The 20,639-nt window shown below is 38.4% G+C and overlaps 3 protein-coding genes across 5 annotated transcripts in view; 2 read left to right on the forward strand and 1 right to left on the reverse strand.

The window, feature by feature from the left end:
* The first annotated feature begins 817 nt into the window (after nt 1-817).
* Nucleotides 818-12,532, forward strand: si:dkey-219e21.2 (E3 ubiquitin-protein ligase TRIM21). Its single transcript, XM_061911857.1, has 10 exons — nt 818-912; nt 2,128-2,177; nt 3,370-3,515; nt 3,604-3,702; nt 7,392-7,526; nt 7,605-7,721; nt 7,793-7,921; nt 8,351-8,429; nt 10,797-10,823; nt 10,897-12,532. The coding sequence occupies exons 2-10, from the start codon at nt 2,144-2,146 to the stop codon at nt 11,433-11,435; spliced, it is 1,305 nt and encodes a 434-aa protein (XP_061767841.1). The 5' UTR covers nt 818-912; nt 2,128-2,143; the 3' UTR covers nt 11,436-12,532.
* Nucleotides 12,533-13,626: 1,094 nt separating this feature from the next.
* hacd4 (3-hydroxyacyl-CoA dehydratase 4) lies at nt 13,627-20,404 on the forward strand. Of its 2 annotated transcripts, none has more exons than XM_061912468.1 (7): nt 13,627-13,948; nt 14,037-14,123; nt 18,633-18,765; nt 18,843-18,952; nt 19,025-19,131; nt 20,064-20,189; nt 20,291-20,404. In XM_061912468.1, the coding sequence occupies exons 1-7, from the start codon at nt 13,884-13,886 to the stop codon at nt 20,371-20,373; spliced, it is 711 nt and encodes a 236-aa protein (XP_061768452.1). In that variant the 5' UTR covers nt 13,627-13,883; the 3' UTR covers nt 20,374-20,404. The 2 variants fall into 2 exon arrangements, with proteins under 2 accessions (XP_061768452.1, XP_061768451.1); XM_061912467.1 differs by having other exon boundaries at nt 13,632-13,948; nt 14,037-14,143; nt 18,638-18,765.
* The window catches only part of focad (focadhesin), a 30,893-nt gene continuing 30,656 nt past the window's right edge, over nt 20,403-20,639 (reverse strand). For both annotated transcript variants that reach the window (XM_061912461.1, XM_061912462.1), the window contains one exon: nt 20,403-20,546. In XM_061912461.1, the coding sequence (XP_061768445.1) occupies nt 20,473-20,546 (74 nt within the window). In that variant the 3' untranslated portion in view covers nt 20,403-20,472. The remainder of the gene's footprint in view (nt 20,547-20,639) is intronic.

The raw sequence follows: 20,639 nt of genomic DNA on the forward strand, positions 1-20,639 counted from the left end.
GGCCAAAAGTTTGGACACACCTTCTTCTCATTCAAGGCGTTTTCTTTATTTTCATGACTTTTGTAAATTGTCACTGAAGGGATCAAAATTATGAAAGAACACATGTGGAGTTATGTACTTAACAAGAAAAGGTGAAATACCTGAAAACATGTTGTATGTTCTAATTTCTTCAAACTAGCCACCCTTTGCTCCGATTACTGCTTTGCACACTCTTGGCATTCTCTCGATGAGCTTCAAGCACACCTGTGAAGTAAAAGCCATTTCAGATTACTTCCTTTTGAAGCTCATGGAGAGAATGCCAAGAGTGTGCAAAGCAGTAATCAGAGCTAAGGGTGGCTATTTTTTAGAAACTAGAATATAAAACATGTTTTCAGTTATTTCACCTTTTTTTGTGAAGTACATAACTCCACATGTGTTCATTCATAGTTTTGATGCCTTCAGTGACTATTTACAACATAAATTGTCATGAAAATAAAGAAAACACATTGAATGAAAAGGTGTGTCCAAACTTTTGGGCTGTACTGTAAATATAATATATTCCCCTATTGTATAGTTCTGGTTTAATTTAAATTACATTATTTTGGCCCCATCTTCCACCCCACATACAGTAAAATAATTTGACATACAACATTTTACGTCAAGTAGAGCCACTATAAACTCACAGTGTGCGTCACATTCAGCGATAGCGACATATTTATTGTCTTTACTGCTGTAAAAGTTAAAATCTGGCAGCGTGGGAATGTGCCAGAAGAATAAAGGTAGCCTGGTTGGCTGTTGGTGTGGCCTCGTAATAGGAGAGTCCAAAGATCAAGTCCATGCAGAGACAATGAAAAAGGTTGGACAGGCGGCGGAGGTTGTTCAGTCTTTTTCCACCTGCAGAGACTTTATCATCTACGCTCCCTCCGACTACAGGTAATGTTAGCTTAATGATAGGGTTTTAATGATTGGGTTACTTTTTTAATTATTATTTTCATTTTAAGGTGGATTTTTAAAAAAACAACAATATTTTACTTTATACACTAATTATGGTTTGATTAATAATGTATGGTACTGTACTCTAAAGCAAGGGTACTCACCATTTTTATTTAAAACTATTTTGCTTCCAACTGATTGGCGTATGAGGATTGTTATCAATTATTCAGCAAAGGAAACTTAATTACATTTTCTAATTGGGTAACAAAAAATTAGAATGTGTAACAATGGATAGCTGGCCCATAAAAACAGTGCAATATAACCATAAATAAATATGATTTATTATTTAACACAAAATTCATTACATAATCTAATAGAAATGCGAAAGCAATAATTATGTAGATGAATAGAATAAAACAAAAATAAAACAGAAAAAATAATTACATTAGACTACATAAAGACATGACAGATTAATAAATGAATAATTATTTATTTACAAATTATTTATTTATTTTTATTGTGATTACTTATGGAGTTTATTGTGAATACATTGGGAACAGGAAGTAAACAAAAGTTTTAGCAACTGTTATGTAAAAGAAAAGGAGTAGGATTAAATAAGCTCTGGTTCTTCCTACTCCTTTTCGAACATGTTGAAAAGAGAAACTGGAAATTGTGATGTATCGTGTTGTATGCTTGCATGTTCGAAATAAACTCAAACTCAACTCAATAATACAGGAGTAAAAACAATACAGGATACTGAGCAATCATTAATTCAATTTGTAAATATATTTCAAATAAATGTATTGTTTTATGGATTTTTATTACAATCAGGGGTACTAATATCACAGTTTAAGAGCCTATGTTGGAGATCAGGGGTCTTTTGTCCACCGAGGGCCACATACTGAAATATCTATGATATAGTGATATTAGTATATAAAAAAATAAAATTAAATTAAAAATCTATACATATTTTTTTATAAGGCAAATCTTTTTGTTAATATTTGTTATGAGTAGCAGCATTTAATATTTTGTTCCTGTTAATAGTGAGGCTTCTTTACCATTTTTGTGGCCTTTTGGTCCATAACGTGAAGTCCAGTGCTAAAGTGTATTAAAATAATCATGTTGCATTCTTCTCTTCCCTTGTTTAATCTGGTTTGAAACATTTAAAACAAATATCAAATCTGCATTGATATTTGTTTTTGTTTTGGTCCAAAGGAGTGAGAAGACTTGAATGGAGATGAAGAGCATTTTGAAATCAGAAAGAAGTAAGTTTCCATTCAGTCACTTTTGGATCATTCCCAACCCTTGACCTCGGTTTGGCGCTGACACAGGCGGACTAGGACTCAATTTCTGCCTTGGACTTTTTTGTCCACAACATTCTACTACAATCTGCATGCCAATATTGTACCAACTCAACCCTTTGATGAGCATATTTACACACAAAGCATTAATCGAACCTTAATACTCAACAATACCCCTTTTACTGTATATTCACAGTATGTTGCTCAGGCTGCGGAGTAAAGATTTGAGATTTAGGACTATTTATTTATGACTAACCCATAAAAGTAAAAAAAAAAACTATCATTGTAATGGCAGACTGGCAGTCAGGTATATTGTAAGTAAGGGCGATACAACTGCCAAATCCTGCCTTTGAATGATGCCTTACTGGCCCCTGAGATTAGTTCAAAACTTGGTAGCTAATTTCTAAAAACATTAAAGTGCACCTGTTGTTTAACTTGGACACCTGTAAACACATTGGCAAATCATTGCTTGGACATTTTAACTTTGCTAGGGGTCCATAGTTACTACTACTACTGAGGTGTTCCCCAAGGCACCGCTTTCAGTCTTCTCCTATTTATTTCTTCGCAATGTGGTTTATGTAACTAAGTTGTCGCTGTAGCTTGTTTTTCAACTTCTTTAGTTATACTAGTGGTGTTCCTCAATGTTCCAGTTTAAGTCCGCTCTTTTTAATCATTTGTGCTATTCAAGACACTTGCGAAAGACTTAAAATCAAAGCGGTAATATAACTCTGACAAAATGAATAGGGCAAAATCAAATGTGTACTTCGTAGGACGCTGGTTCTCGGGAATATACACAAATAAATAATAATACAATAATAAACAGCACAGCTCAACATATTATTATGCTCAAAAGATATCACATTGCAACAAGGAATAAAACCCGACTTACACTAAAACTTCGACTTTAAGAACGTCTTTGAACACAACTCTTTAATAATCCGAGGACCACCCACTCCAACGAAGAGGGACATATGAATTTTGCGCAAAAAAGGTGCTTTTAGGACCAGTTTGTCCAAAAGACAATTTCATACAAGTTAGTAAGGCGCCCCCGCTCCAACTCTCCATTAGTTTGGGGGTTCTATGACTTTAAATCAAATCTAGATTTGATTTGAATGTGAACATTAATTACATTTTGAAATGACTGGGCACGTTACAGGGACGCTCAAGGCGGAAAATTACAGCACCAAGCAGAGCAGCTCTGTCGGGGCCCTGCGCTGGGCCCTCCCTGAGGAGGACATCCAGGTCCATGGCTCTGCCCCCAGCGCACCCATCAGCAGCTTCAACCTCACTGGACAATCCCAGGTGAGCCGCTCACCCCTACCACCATCCACTGTCCACACTAGTAAATGTATTTATCGTAAGGATATGTTTTGTTTTTTTTAAACACCAGCATCACCGTCGCCAGAGCAGCCTGAAGGATCTGCGCAGCCTGCAAGAGTGTGTAGAGTTCATCAATCACTGGAAGGAGCAAGTGGAGCAGGTTTGCAAGGTAGAACCTAACACACGTCTAGTCAAGATCAGCATCTTATGGTACTAGCTTGGTTTGAGAGATGTGGCGTTACAGAAAAACAGTAGTGTAAAAGATATGGTGCGATTGAATGATCAATAATACGTAACAAATAACGCTCCTTAGACTTAGACCTAGACTTCCTATTTATCATCATTCAAATTTGAACTTTACAGTACAGATAAGAATGAAATTGTGTTGCATTAGCTTGTTGCAGTGCAGGATAAAATAGCAATAAGGTGCAGATATAAATAAATAGATTACTGTACATCCTATCCATCAATTTTCTACCGCTTGTTCCCTTTGGGACAAGTCACCACTTCATCACAGGGCAGATACATATATTGTACTTCTGCATATGCATCCTTGTTTTTGGATGTAAGTTATATTGTCTTTATCTTCCAGCAAGTTAATTTGTTTTTGGGGAGAATTGAGGCGATTGTTATGGTGCATTCAAGAGTCTTATGGCCTGTGAGAAGAATCTGATACAGAACCTGGAGCTTCTGCTACAAAGGCTCGCGGTTTAGACATGTGGAGTTGTAACCATGTGATATTGTGTTCCTTAACGCTGGGTTTCTTCTTATCTGTTTCTCAGCCGCATAGTGTCTTGGCCACGGTGGTACTCAGTTGTAGTACACTTTTCCACCACTTGTGGCAGTAATGACAATATCAAACAAACAGAATAAATCTGGAGCTAAAGTCATGGAGAAGTTTTTTAAGTGCAAAAATTATGGCTAAAGTGGTGAAGCTATATTTTCATTGGCACTTTCATTTTATTGATTGATATTCATTACTAATTTAGTTTAAGCACAACATAATTGTATGTAAATTTATTTTTTTTCTAAGTTATTTGTGACTCTCTTCTTATGCAGTATATTTGTTGTATTCTTATTTTTCTAATCAGCCTGACCTAAACCTAGGGCTCATGTGTTCAATAAACAATCATCCTTGTGATTAACACATGGTTGCATATAATCTGACAAGGTTGTAAAATGTAAATCAGTTAGATTATATAATTATTGAATAGGTTACGATTCAAATCAAGAGTAAGATGACTAATTCAGTGTGTTAATATTTAAGAGGGTCCCGAGCCCTTCAGTAGTGGAAAAGTTGGGCCCCAGGGCCAAAAAGGTTTCGAATTCCTGCCTTAATGTATCCTGTTAATAAGCATGTCCAAAACATGTAAGCCAAAATGTATTATTTTAAGGGGTGTCCCGAGCTGCTATTGATGTCGACCCAATATCGACAACAAAAAAAGTCTTGCACAATATCAGCTTGCCTGTAAAATCTCCAAAAACAAACAGTCATGCAGCATGTTTACTTGTGCAAAACAGAACAGCCATTTAACATCTAAATGTGCGCCAATAAGAACACAAAATTGATATTTTCTTGTATTTCAGTAAAGTAATTTACAAAAGGTAAACTTAGTGGGTCATAGGCTTCTAGGAGCTAGCAGCTACACAACAGCTAAGCACACAATAATGCACAAGTATGTAATAAGTGTCCTCAATTGAACAATAATGCAGTGTAAAACACCATGTTTGTCAACATGGAAATGTATCAAATAATTATATTTACATAATACAAAGTATCCTAGCCAAAAGAGTATTAGAAAGTTTTGATTGTTTGATTGATTGATACTTTTATTAGTAGATTGCACAGTTCAGTACATATTCCGTACAATCGACCACTAAATGGTAACACTCGAATAAGTTTTTCAACTTGTTTAAGTCGGGGTCCACGTTAATCAATTCATGGCTCTCTCAGCCAAAAAGGTTACCGACCCCTGGTTTAGGGCCATGCATAGAAGTTCCTGCCCTCAGTGTGTGAATGGGTGATTGTAGAACTAGTGTCAAAGCGCTTTGAGTACCTTGAAGGTAGGAAAGCGCTATACAAGTATAACCCATTTAAATGTTTTACTTGAATGCACGCCGTTAATTTGCCTAAAAAGTATGTTGTAATAATTCTGCAATCATATTGCAAATAAGAAGGTACTGTACTAATGTAAACCAAAAAACAATGTACCAAACACATCCATAAGCATAACTTATGTCTGCATTTTATCTTTCTATAACCAGCAAACAAGCTTATTGAAATGTTCAGATGACCGAACAGCCGAGAGGTTTTTTTTTTTTTTACTAATACACACTTTAAAAGTGCAATTTGAACTATGATGATCTACATTTCTAAGAAAATAGAATAAAGATCATGTCAAGCAGAAAAATTGCTGTTTATTTCAATGATTTCCCCTAAAATACTCATTGAAGCTATAAAGTGTGTTTTATCTGATTTCTCAATTAATAGAACAAACTAAGGATTACTAAAATAACTGATAGCTGCAGCCCTAGTTAACTTTGACAGCCCTCATATTTTTAATAAGAAAAGCTAAAAATAAGTTTCAATATGTTTAAAAACGTAGGTTTTTCTGCTATTATTTTTGACATTTTCTCATGACGTTGTGCCTTTGGGCTTTATTTCTTTCATTTTTGCTGGAGTTTTTTTGGTATAATTTTATTTATACACTGTGCAGAGGATCAATAGAAAAAAATCAGCTGGCTGTATGGCCTTTATTAAAGACTCATGTTGGCAAAGACCGCGATCAGTGTAGAATGGAGATGTGGAAAGAAGAGACACTTTGGTTTCCCTTATCTTGAGTTCTTAATTGAATTCAACAGTGATTCTTACCTTTTTATTCATGTTACCTGCACTAGAATCTTTTTTGGCTCCATTGTGAGTTTTTTTTTGCAGTAAATATTGTAAAGATTTATGGGGTAACTGTGTTAGTTAGCAAATAACTATAGAGTCAGCTAATGATGACGTCATGGAGGGCGATGGAACTGGGGGAAATGAGTTCTGGGAGTTAAGCGCAGGCAAACTGGCATTTTTGCAATAAAGACACGTTACAAACACATGGACTCGCTCAGTGTATTAATAACACAAAAAGACTGCTGAGTAACCAACATGTGATGGACTGGTGTAAACATACTGAGACCATTATTTTATTCAGTGCAGCCCATTAAAGTGCAGCACTTTTATTTTGAAGGCCACAAGTGTGTTGTTGTTGTTGACGAGGAGATGCAAGTATCAATACAGGGCCAAATTCATGGCTGCTGTCTTTTCTAGTAATAAACGTGTCCACATCATTCAACTTAGATGTCGCCAAAAACAATTACCACTCCACTTTAACTTAAAAACCGAGTGAGTCTATTCGGTTATTACGAAATAGGTTACGGATTTCATACCTACCATTGTTCTGTTTGAGTAATTTCACTGGATTTGTGCTGATTAATATTGGTTTTGGCCGTTAAAGTTTTCATAAACTGCTATTGCATCTCTAAGTATTTCTATTATTATCATTGCTGAAAATTGCTCACGTTTAACACAACAAGGCACATGAAAAGCCTATACCATATACTGTATGGTCATTATACTGTAATAAAAGGCCATGTACATTACTCGTAACCGGTTTGCATCTCTGTGTTTTTGTTGGTTTTCAGTGTTATGTTTAATTTATGCCTGCAGAATAAGTCACGGGCCAATAAAAAAAAAAAAAAAACTGAGCAGCGGGCCAGATTTTGGACACAAGACGTCTTTCATACATGAAGGCAGTTGTTTGGTTGCTATGGGAGACGGGCCTTTGCATAAGTCAAGGTCTCCTTGTACTGTTCCAGCGCGATGGAGGCCATGCAGAGGCGGGAAGCAGCAGAGGGCAAGCAAAGAAGTCAGAGTCCCGCGCCAAGCGCAGTCTGGAAGAAAGCCGGAAGCTCATTTTGGAGTGGGCCAGCGAGCTCAACCACGTGGACAAGGTCAGTGGAAGCGCTAACTGATGGGTGCAGGGCGTCTTGTAAAACACTGGGCCTCACGTGGCAAATGCGTGTCTTCAGTTCCTGAAGAAGAACCCTGTGACTCCCGAGTGCAAAGAGCCAGGGAAAGAATCGGAGGCTAATGAAGTACAGCTGAGGATCATGGATTGGGCCAAAGAGCTGCAGGAGGTCTCTGAGGTGAGGAATCCCACAGAACCCTGTGCCCTAATCTTAGGAAACACACAACATTTTGCATTTTTCGCTTGCAGAACTGCGGCGTGCCGAGTGACCAGCTGGGCAAAGTGCTGCGCCTGCTGGGCCTGAAGAAGAAACGCCTCGTCAGCATGCTGCCGCTGCTGGAGTTCATCACATGGTCGCTCCTCAAAGAAGACAGCGAGGTGAGTTGCTGAGCTGACGCCCAAGGCAGGGGAAGGCCCACAGGTGAAAACTCATAAAGCAATCAGATTTATAGTCCGTATAAAGCCAGGTCAAGCTGATATGTGGCGCAGGGCTTTATGTAAGCATTTTATGTAAGATCTACCTGCTTGTGCGTGAGAGGGACAAATCACTGAGTTTATATGACCGCCTCAGTGCTGATAACAGCCCACTTAAAGGTGACTGGAAGATGTCATAGAGTCGCTATAAAGGAAGGTCAATGACATTTTTTGGGTTTCATAAAGTGTTTTCATTCAGTTTGAATGCTGCATTTCTGCTCTCGTAAAGCTGCTTTATGTGTTTTCCCGCATTTATTATTATTTTTTATAATTTGCTGTCCTACACAAGGAAACAGGAGAATGACTGCTGTTTTATCCTGTTTTTGTTCTCAGATGATGATCCCACGGTTGTGGTTACCGGTGAAGCAGCGCACGTGGAAAGCCGGAACTTCAAGCTACATCCCCAACTCAGGTAGGAGCGCTGGGGAATACTGCAAACTGTGATCTGATATTAAGCAAATACAGACCGATAATGCAGTTCTTCTCAAATTTTTCCACCAAGTAGGACCTCATAAAACACTTGTCTCTCCAAGTACCACCATAATGACCAACATTATCATACAGTAGTGTAGTACGCCTAAGTACTAATTAAAAACAAGGGAGAGGTTTTATTTAAAAAGTACATTTAAGCTTTTTGGCCACCGTTTGAACAGTTTTGCTGTGTTTGAATAACGGAAAATAAAACAATACCTAAATAATAATATGAATAATAGTAATAATAATAATAATAACAATAATAATAATAATAATAATAATAATAATAATAATAATAAAATGATACTTTTGAAAATTTTCCTGAGGGAACTCTCTTGAAGGAATCAATAAAGTAGTATCCATCTATCTATCTATCTATCTATCTATCTATCTATCTATCTATCTATCTATCTATCTATCTATCTATCTATCTATCTATCTATCTATCCATCTATCTATCTATCTATCTTTCTATCCATCCATCCATCCATCTATCTATCTAATAAATCAAATATTTTGCGTACCACTGGATGGAGCCCAGGTAGTACTAGTAGTACCACAGTTTGAGAATCCCTATAGTATATACCACACCGATGCTTGAAACCATTGAAGATGACTAAATTTTTACTTCATAATAAACCCCGACTGGACTTTAGGAAAGACTGTTGGCAAATTTTGAGCGAATTGATGACGTGCATTCCATTAAAGTATTTTTAAAAATTACATTTTGACAATTAAATTGCATTTGTGTCAAAATATTTGGGTCTTTTTTAAGTTAATTTAAATACTGCAATCAAGTAATTCAGCCATTTTCTACCGCTTATTCCCTTTTGGGGTCGCGGGGGGCGCTGGCGCCAATCTCAGCTACCATCGGGCGGAAGGCGGGGTACACCCTGGACAAGTCGCCACCTCATCGCAGGGCCAACACAGATAGACAGACAACATTCACACTCACATTCACACACTAGGGACCATTTAGTGTTGCCAATCAACTTATCCCCAGGTGCATGTCTTTGGAAGTGGGAGGAAGCCGGAGTACCCGGAGGGAACCCACGCATTCACGGGGAGAACATGCAAACTCCACACAGAAAGATCCCGAGCCATTCACTATGATTAATTTGCGATTAATCAAAATTAAAAAGCCTGATTGATCTGTTTTTAAAATAAAGCGTTTGTAATCACCAATACAATTATTTGTGGACAAATTTAACAATATATAAATAAAACAATGGAGGACAATTTACCAATGACAACAAAATCGTACAAATGTCGCCTTTGATTAATGAGCTAGATAAAGTGCAAAATACTAAACAAAGGCCAAAAGTACTTTTGGCTCTCATTCAAATGTTTTGGCCTCTGGCACCCAAAGCCGTCCTGTATCAGACAACGTATTCCCTGAGTTTGTAAACAATATAAAATACTGATATATTATATACAGACAATACATTTAAACAAAGAACACAACAAATTGATGAAACTAAGAAGAGAACCGCTAAAAACATCGATCGTGCTGGCATCAGTATCGGAACGATATCAGTCAACTTTGGGGGCAAAAAGCCAAAAGATTTGAACAAGAGCCAATAGTGTTTTTTTGCTTTTGCCTAAACAATTGTTTGTAATAAAAGGGGAATTATTTTAATATATTAGATTCTATTAGATATAACTTTATTGATCTGATGGTGGTGCGCCCTAAAAAAATTAACATTAGTACCAATGATTGTCACACACACACTTGATGTGGCGAAATTATTCTCTGCATTTGACCCATCACCCTTGATCACCCCCTGGGAGGTGAGGGGAGCAGTGGGCAGCAGCGGTGCCGCACCCGGGAATCATTTTTGGTGATTTAACCCCCAATTCCAACCCTTGATGCTGAGTGCCAAGCAGGGAGGTATTGGGTCCCATTTTTATAGTCTTTGGTATGACTTGGCCGCGATTTGAACTCACAACCTACCGATCTCAGGGCGGACACTCTAACCACTAGCCACTGAGTAGGTGGCCTAGTGGTTAGAGTGTCCAATAACCATTGGTGATGGATCAAATAGAATAATAAAGTATGAATAAAACATTTATGTGTGATAATCACCAAGGCATAGTCATACATTTTCCCAATGGGCCAGTCTTAATCTTCTGGATTATATACTGTTAAATGTACAAGTAAGTGTATTGATACAAATGCTTATTTTGCTTGTTTGTACTGATACTGGTATCAATCATGTCAATACTTGGGTCAACTATTTTGAGTCGATCCCTGTATGGTTTATGATAAGACAATTCAGTACCTGATGTCTGCGTCTGCTTTCAGTTTGGAACTGGATCTGCAGTGCAGCAGGTGAGTCCAGCACACAAACAAAAAATGAGGCGTGTGTAAAATGGGAAAAAACTAACAGACTTCACTCTCATAGCGGACGTGATTCTGGACCCCATGACCAACCACCCGTGGCTGAACCTCTCCGAGGACCAGCGTCAAGTCCAGGAAGCTCTGTCACAGGCCGACCATCCCTACAGTTCGCAGCGCTTCGACAGTTGGGCCTGCGTGCTGGCCTGGGAAGGTTACAGCCGAGGTCGCCACTATTGGGAGGTGGACATCTCCAACAATGGCTACTGGCGGCTGGGACTGACCACAGCGAACTCCAAGCGCCATGGTCGCTTCCCCATGATCCCGAAGACAGGGTACTGGTGCCTGTGGCGCACCGCGCACCAGTTCTACGCCTGCACCAAGCCTGAGACGCCGCTGCCTGTCGGTCTGGTGCCGCGGCGGATGGGGGTCTACCTCGACTACGAGGAAGGGCAAATCTCCTTCTACAACGCCGAAACAAAGTCCCACATCTACACATTCACCGGAAACTTCAAAGAGAAGGTGTACCCGCTCTTTGCGCCCTTAGACGGCAACACTCGCATGACCGTCATTCCACAGCAAAACAACAAAGCCAGTGGTTCTTAAACCTTTTTCACCAAGTACCATCTCCGAAAGCACTTGGCTCTCCAAGTACCACAATAGAGACCGACATTAAAAGATCCAGTAGCGTAGAATTCATTTAAAACATGGCAGAGGTTTCATATTTTTGGTCACTGTATCATTACACACAATGCACAAACATCAACAATGATACTCCAAATATATTTACAGACTTCTTTGGTGTACCACAAAATAGGGCCCACTCATGGTACGCGTACCACAGTTTGAGAATCACTGACCTAAGCTAATCTTGGACATCTGTAGCGTTAAGTAGTTACAGTTTAAAAGAACAAAACAAATCAAAAAGACACAGACGTGTTTGGACAGCATGAAGATCTAAAGAGTACTCGATGATATTAACAATAAATTGTCAGGACCTGGTGATGACAAACCCCAAGATGCAGCAAAGACAGGCGTGGTCGAGGAAAACATGACTTTAATGTCCAAAGGAATCAGGCATAGAAAAATTAATCAGGAACCAGGAAACAGGATACAAGAGAACTCGAGAAAGGAAACAACTACAATACTAAAGCCGTGACTTGAGGACGAGGCAGGTATAAATAAGTGTGGTCTGGCTGTCAATCAGCTGCAGGTGAGGGAACACAGTGCTCAAACAAAGATGTGTGACGCGGTCAAGAAAAAACACCAACACAAAAGGAAAAGTCACCAAAATAAAAGTACAAGACAGGAACTAACCCAAAACACCATAGAACATCAACAAAAGGGCACAGCTTGGCACCAGCCATGACATAAATGTATGATGTCAGAACTATAGTGTATACAACGCGTACATTCAAGAGTTTATCGGCATTATTTCTTTGTAGCTGAATGTCTAAATGACCTCTATGAAATGTACATTTGACACTTTATGATTCCGATTATTCACATGCACTTTACAATGCACTCGCATAATACGCTGAAACTGTAGAAAGAAACTAAGAGAATTGACCCTGCCCTACAGGAAAGTGCGATATTCTGTAAAAATATAAGCTAAACCTTAACGATATCTAAATGTAATTGTGTACTCGGTGTTGTACTTTGTGCTTGTCTTTGAATTAAAATGCCGAAATTAGTGAGAAGAATGTTTTGTGTTACAATTTGAATACAATAAAGCTTATTTGAACAGTGATGTATGCCGTTATGCTGAGGAATCACAATTGTTCATCATTAATCATTTTTGCTTATAGCACCACCTGCTGTACATTGCAAGGCACTGCAGTAATTCCATAGTTGATGAAATCAGCATTTTTAGTACTCGTCAATATTTATTTTCACAAGTATCACTATTCTTGTTCTGTATTGTTACATTGCTGATATTGTTCCATTTGTGTAATGTTATATTGCTTACAAACCAAGAGAAAACTCAAAACGGGAAAATCGAGGTCAACAATTAAGCCAAAGGATTGGACTGAATTGTTAAAGGGGATATTTGTGCCATTTTGCTACTGTTTTATATATTCCCGTGTTGTATTTAAAACAACAGATAAGCATGTTCATAAACATGTGTTGACCTGTGTTTTAATGTAATTATAACGGCAACTTCATAATTTCATCCTTCCATCCATTTACTACCGCTTGTCCCTTTTGGGGACGCAGGAGGTGCTGGAGCCTATCTCAGCTGTCATTCAATGACAAATGATTATCAGTATCACCAATGCTGGCCATGGATTTATCCGGTATCGGATCGATACTGACATTTGCTCTGCAGTATCATCCACCCCAGCAGCCCGCCGCAGGTACTGTAAAAGCAGGATGTAATTTATATAATGGCCAATAGAGGTCATTGCAAGTAAACGTTGCCAGACGTACGATAATAACTGTAAATGTACAGTAATTAGATCTTAATTAAAACATTTGAAAAACTACCACAATGTTGTTCTTGTGCTATGTCTCACGATAATGACCGTATATATACAGTAATTAGATCTTAATTAAAACATTTAAAAAACTACCAAAATGTTGTACTTGTGCTTTGTCCCACGTGCCTCTTTAAAGCATGTGTCGGATGTTTTCTAACGAGTGCTGGTATGTCACTCATTTTTATTTTACTTTAACCAGGTAAATATTATGCAATATTATTCCAAGTTTCTGATACAAAAATGTGTAATTTTCCATCTGGCAACGCTGCTGCAGGCTGAAGAAAGAACAAGGCCAATCAGCACGAAGCACCAAAACCCCCACAAAAAGTACTCATGGGTGACAAAATACTATATTAACCACGACTTTTGAGCGCCACCTACTTTGTATTTACTATTAGGTAGAAGGACATATTACTTTATGTATTTGATATGGACACGTTTTTCCTGTGTCTTGACAGTCAAGTACTGACCATCAGATTATGAGGAAGTGCAGCTGAAACAAATATTGCAGCTTTTTCCTGCTTCCGTTTTAAAGTAAACAGAAAGAGAAAGAAGAAAACCGTTAGTGAGAGAAATGATGACTCTCACATTCCAAAATAACAATACGCAGCTGGAAGAGAAAGAACCCGGACACAACAAGTAAGTTTGATGCAGCGTTAAAAGGGCTATTGTTTGTTGGTAACTAAGTTACTTCATGTCTGTTTATGTTCATTATTGTTGCCCGCAGGCTCCGCTTTAGGCTTGTCTACATCTTCTTCTACAACCTGCTGCAGTTCTGTGGACACACATGGATACTGACTAACACCATCATCAGGTTTCTCATATTTGGCCAAGGTCTGCTTGAAATTGTTCAGAGCAGGGGTGTCCAAAGTGCAGCCCGGGGGCCATTAGTGGTCTTTTGCGTAAACACTGAAAATGGACCTGTTTGTCTATTTACAGGACAGGGCATCCGGAAAGTATTCACATAGCTCACTTCTTCCCCATTTTGCTATATCACAGCCTTAATCCAAAATGGAATAACATAATTTTGTCCTCAAAATTCTACAGAGAGTACACCATAATGACAATGATTTTTTAATTTTTTTTGCTAATTTATAACAAAACTAAAAATAAAATCACATAATTAGTCTTTGCTCAACTTTGTTGATACACCTTTGGCAGCAATTACTGCCTAAAGTATTTTTGAATACAAAGCCACAAGCTTGGCATACCCATCTTTGGGTAGTTTCACTCATGTCTCTTTGCAGCACCTCAGGTTAGATGGGAACCATTGGTTTTCATCCAGGATGTCTCTGTACATTGTTGCATTCATATTTCCCTCTATCTTGACTAATCTCCCAGTTCCTCGCATTAAAAACATCCCAAACAGCATGATGCTGCCACCAACATGCTTCACTGTAGGGATGGATATTGGCCTGGTGATAAGCGGTGCCTGGTTTTCTCTTATGCCAAAGTGTTCAATCTTTGTCTCATCACAGCAGAGAATTTTGTTTCTCTGAGAATATTTTAGGTGCATTTTTACTAAGAAATGCCTTCCGTGCGGTCACTTACCACACAGGCCTGATCGGGATTGAATATTGAGCAAATGCTGTGAAAACAAGTGATATTTTTCATTTTTAATACATTTGTGAAAAAATACTTAAATATTTTTTTCATATTGCCATTATATATTCTCTGTAGAATTCTAAGGACAAAAATTAATGTATTCCATTTTGGAATAAGTCTAACATAAAATGTGAAAAAAGTGAAACGCAACGTTTGAGTTACAAGCATACCCGCCATTAGTTGGCGTAATAGATGCTAGTTGAACCCCGTAGGTTTCGACTAAAACATTAGTTGGCGTAATAGATGCTAGTTGAACCCCGTAGGTTTCGACTAAAACATTAGTTGGCGTAATAGATGCTAGTTGAACCCCGTAGGTTTCGACTAAAACATTAGTTGGCGTAGTAAATGTCAGTTGAACCCCGTAGGTTACGATTAAAACATCCGGTTGTACTCGCTAGCTTGCTAATAGCTAGACATGGACATAACTTTGGTTTTCAACCATGGGAAAGAAGAAAGTAATTGTGAAAAAGAGTGTTGAGGAAAAAGTAGATGCTATCCATGTAACTAAAACAAATAAATATCAAAAACTCGACCCAGCGTATTACCAATTTGGCCCATCAGTTGGAGCAGGGGTAGGGAACCTATGGCTCTCGAGCCAGATGTGGCTCTTTTGATGACTGCATCTGGCTCTCAGATAAATCTTAGCTGACGTTGCTTAACACGATAAGTAATTAATAATTCCGCTGGTAATCACATTGTTAAAAATAACGTTCAAAATATAAAACATTCTCATGCATTTTGATCCATCCATCCGTTACTACCTCACCTGTTCAAGAAGTCCCATTAATGGTCAAGAGTATTTTATTTATTATTGGTTAACTTCAGAATAACAATGTTATTAAAAAGAATAAGAGATGCACGCATTTAGTTGTTAGGAGGCATAGAATTCTCTTGTGGGACAACACTGTACAAGGGTACAGGTCTACGGGTTTCTCCTCATTGAGCTGAATTGAATCCAGTCTCTGTTGAATTCCTTGCTTCTTGTCTGTTTAATAGATGTCATCAGTGTTTGAACCTGACAGTTGTATTCAGTGTTAAAAATATTATATGGCTCTCAAGGAATTACATTTTAAAATATTTGGCTTTCATGGCTCTCTCAGCCAAAAAGGTTCCCGACCCCTGAGTTGGAGCGTATCGCTGCTAATCCGCACCATACTTAAGCAGAATGAGTCTACAGCCAGCCAAGGATGTTTAACATAACATCTGAACAACACACATTTAGCCATAAAAATATGGAAAAGGTGCTGATGGAGAAGCAGCTCGAAGAAGATACTGTGGAAGTCCATTCTCCAAGGTAAATGCTGTAAATTATTACATCACTTCATAAAACTACTATAGTTGTTAGTAATACAATCTGTTGTACAAACCCCGTTTCCATATGAGTTTGGAAATTGTGTTAAATGTAAATATAAAACGGAATACAATGATTTGCAAATCCTTTTCAACCCATATTCAATTGAATGCACTACAAAGACAAGATTTTTGATGTTCAAACTCATAAACTTTTTTTTTTTTTGCAAATAATAATTAACTTAGAATTTCATGGCTGCAACACGTGCCAAAGTATTTGGGAAAGGACATGTTCACCACTGTGTTACATCACCTTTTCTTTTAACAAAACTCAATATAACATTTGGGAACTGAAGAAAATAATTGTTGAAGCTTTGAAAGTGGAATTCTTTCCCATTCTTGTTTTATGTAGAGCTTCAGTCGTTCAACAGTCCGGGGTCTCCGCTGTCATATTTTACGCTTCATAATGCGCCACATATTTTCAATGGGAGGCCAGAAAAGTACCCGCACTCTTTTTTACGAAGACACGCTGTTGTAACACTTGTCTTGCTGAAATAAGCAGGGGCGTCCATGATAACGTTGCTTGGATGACAACATATGTTGCTCCAAAACCTGTATGGACCTTTCAGCATTATTAGGGCCTTCACAGATGTGTAAGTTACCCATTACTTGGGCACTAATATACCCTCATACCATCACAGATGCTGGCTTTTGAACTTTGCGACTATAACGATCCAAATGGTTGTTTTCCTCTTTGTTCTGGAGGACACCAAGTCCCCCGTTTCCAAATATAATTTGAAATGTGGACTCGTCAGACCACTAACACCTTTCCATTTCGCATTAGTCCATCTTAGGTGAGCTCAGGCCTAGCCAAGCCGGCGGCGTTTCAGGATATTGTTGATAAATGGGTTTGGCTTTGCATAGTAGAGTTTTAACTTGCACTTACAGATGTAGCGACCTACTGTAGTTACTGACAGTGGTTTTATGAAGTGTTCCTGAGCCCATGTGGTGATATCCTTTACACACTGATGTCGGTTTTTTGATGCAGTACCGCCTGAAGGATCAAAAGTCCATAATGTCATCGCTTACGTGCAGTAATTTCTCCAGATTCTCTGAACTTTTTAATGATTTTACAGACCGTAGATGGTAAAATCCCCAAATTCCTTGCAATAGCTCGTTGAGAAATGTTGTTCTAAAACTGTTCGACAATTTGCTTACAAAGTGGTGACCCTCGCCCAATCCTTGTTTGTGAATGACTTAGCATTTCATGGAAGCTGCTTTCATTCCCAATCATGGCACCCAACTGTTCCCAATTAGCCTGCACGCCTGTGGGATGTTCCATATAAGTGTTTGATGAGCATTCCTCAACTTTATCAGTATTTATTGCCACCTTTCCTAACTTCTTTGTTGCGTGTTGCTGGCATCAAATTCTAAAGTTAATGATTATTTGCAAATAAAAAAAAACATTTATCAGTTTGAACATCAAATATGTTCTTTGTAGCATATTCAACTGAAAATGGGTTGAAAAGGATTTACAAATCATTGTATTCCGTTTATATTTACATCTAACACAATTTCCCAACTCATATGGAAACAGGGTTTGTATTTATGCAATATTTCTTATTGAAATGAAAAAAATACTGTAATAATAATAATAACGGATTAGATTTATAAGTGCTTTTTAGACATCTAGAGCGCTTTTTTGTGAAAACTTAGAACCCATCATTCATTCACACATTGATGGTGGTAAGCTGCATTTGTAGCCACAGCAGTCCTCTGGTAGACTGACAGAAACGTGGTTGCCAATTTATGTATACGGCCTCTCCGACCACCACCAAAGAATTATTCATATTCATACACCAGCGTGAGTGGTGCTGGGAGCAAAATGGGTGAAGTGTTTTGCTCAAGGACACGACGGCAGTGTCTAGTGTGAAAGAAAATGAATTCGTACGAAAAACACATTGGTTGACCGCGTTTCCGTTTGAGCCACACACTGTTTATATCAATGATGATAATGAAGAATAAAACATGGTCCTTTGGTCACCTATACTACAAATTCGATTATTTTATGTAACAGCTACCATGAACTGATTTACGTGGACCCAAACTTAAACAAGTTGAAAAACTTATCCGGGTGTTACCATTTAGTGGTCAATTGTACGGAATATGTACTGAACTGTGCAATCTACTAATAAAAGTTTCAATCAATCAAAGTTCAGTGTACTGACCCATACTGGAATGAAATTTAGTGTGTTTAGGGAATTCAAATGTGAATATACTTTAATTTATTGGTATGTGGTCCTGAGTGGAAAGGCTTTGGACACCCCTGAATTGTAAAAATGTGAAAACCGGGGTTAGAGCATGTGCCTCACAATAAGAAGGTCCTGGGTTCAAAGTTAAAAAGTATTTTGATGTGGTTATTTGCTAGAATAGATGCCGTGGCAGACACTTTTTACACTGTCGGCCTTGTCATGAGCCTCTGCCAACTGCTCTCCATTTTGGAGCTTTTCCACATCGCAGATGGGATTGAGGAGGCCAAACTACTTCCACGCCTCATCCAAGTGGGCACAATTTCTTCCTTTAAATCTGTCACACTATCGTTTAGGAGATTTCAAGAGGGAATTGACGCTTTGTCCAGGTTTTGGAGAAGAACCTGCTGCTCATCATGCTCGTCCTGTTGGAGGAGTTTCAGAGCAAACCGGTCGTGTGCGTACAGCTCTTCTTTTGGAACATCTTGGACCTACTGAGGTGCAATTTGTTAATTCTGTCCATGAAAACAATGTCGGTATTAGCTCTTACACATGTGGTGTTTGCTATCAGGTACCCTCATGAAGTGCTGTGTGTGATGGATACTTCCTTCACGGTCATGCTGTGGGCCCGCTACACGCTGTGGATCCCAGTGTACATCCTGTCTGCCATCACAGAAGGTGATATGCTGATTTTAATTATTCGTAGGCTGAGCGGATGTTCCATGAATTAGCGAAGAGCTGACACTTTCATGGTGGAGGAAAAGTTAGGGCTATATTTTACAAGAAAAGGACTACAATACAGATTCAGGAGTACCTCAACTTAAGAGTGTTTTAAGATAAGAGCAGTCTCTTACCTAATTAAGTTGCCAGCCAAAATTCAAGTTACAAGCATCCCTGACATTAGTTGGCAGAGCAAATCCCACAAAGGTATGTCCAAAACATCTGGTCTTACTCACTAGCATTAGCCTACAGCTAAAGATAGAAGTAACTTTGTTTTCAGAGCTTGGAAAGGAAGTAAGTGGATGTGGCGGACAGTGCTGAGAAGATAGCGCGGATTATATTCATTGTATCAAAGAAAGAAATCCTAGCGTGTAGCCAACTAAACAAAGCAGTTGGAGCGTATCACTTCTCGTCTGCACAATACTGAAGCAGATTGAGTCTAAAGCCAGCTAAGGATTTTTAAAAATATCTATAAACAGCAAACATTTTTCCAGGAAAATATGGGTAGTCTGCCGATGGTGTGTTTGATGGAGAAGAAGCTGGAGGAAGATACTGTAGAAGTTAACTTTCCAAGATAAATGATGTACATTATTATTACATTACATCATAAAACTACTGTCGTTATAGTACATTTTATTGTATTGTTTTTATACAATATTTCTTACCTAAAAGGTTTTTTTTTTAAATTGTAAAACGCATGTTAGTCAAGAACCAATTAAATTGATTTCAATTCATTTCAATGGGCTTTGAGTTAAGAGCTATGTCACAGAACCAATTGAATTGGTAAGTTTAAGTGTATTCATAGAGCATGCAAGTTCTTCTAAGAAAGGTAATAATTTAAACTTAATGTACATTTCCAACTTTGCTGATATAGTGTTCTCTTTCTCCAGGGGTCACTATATACCAGGCAATGCTTGCCACGGCAACGTCAGCCTCCGGCATGCAGAATTCCACGGATTCCTCACACAGTCATCAGCCGTTTGTCCACAAGGCCTCTCTGCCTCTTCTTGCTCTTGGTAGGATGACTCTAGACTCATCACAGAGGAGGGGGAAAAACAACGTAATAGTGCATCTTTTAATCCGACACTGTTTTTCTTCTATACTTTGCTGTTGACAGGTGTGTCGTTTACGGTGTGGCAGTCGCTGAAGGAGAGACAACATCAGCTAGAGCGGTGGCACAAGAAGATGAAACGAAAATGACCACTTACCTATAAACTAAGGATACAATGTAGTTGCAAGTGTTCTTTTATTTAGACAACATTGTATTTGCATGTCTGAGACTGTGTTTGTGTGTGTGGGCTACCAGCCATACGCTCTGGTCCACACGGACTTCTTCTTGAACTCAGGAGAACACCTCAGGGCTAAGAGAGCAGCTGAAAACAACAATTCAAACAAGGTTAACTTCACAAATTGGTTTTGACTGGTTTGTGTCATACTGAACATGAGAGAAACAATGCAGTTATTTT

This window comes from Nerophis ophidion, linkage group LG10 (assembly GCF_033978795.1).
Source record: "Nerophis ophidion isolate RoL-2023_Sa linkage group LG10, RoL_Noph_v1.0, whole genome shotgun sequence".
Taxonomy (NCBI): domain Eukaryota; kingdom Metazoa; phylum Chordata; class Actinopteri; order Syngnathiformes; family Syngnathidae; genus Nerophis; species Nerophis ophidion.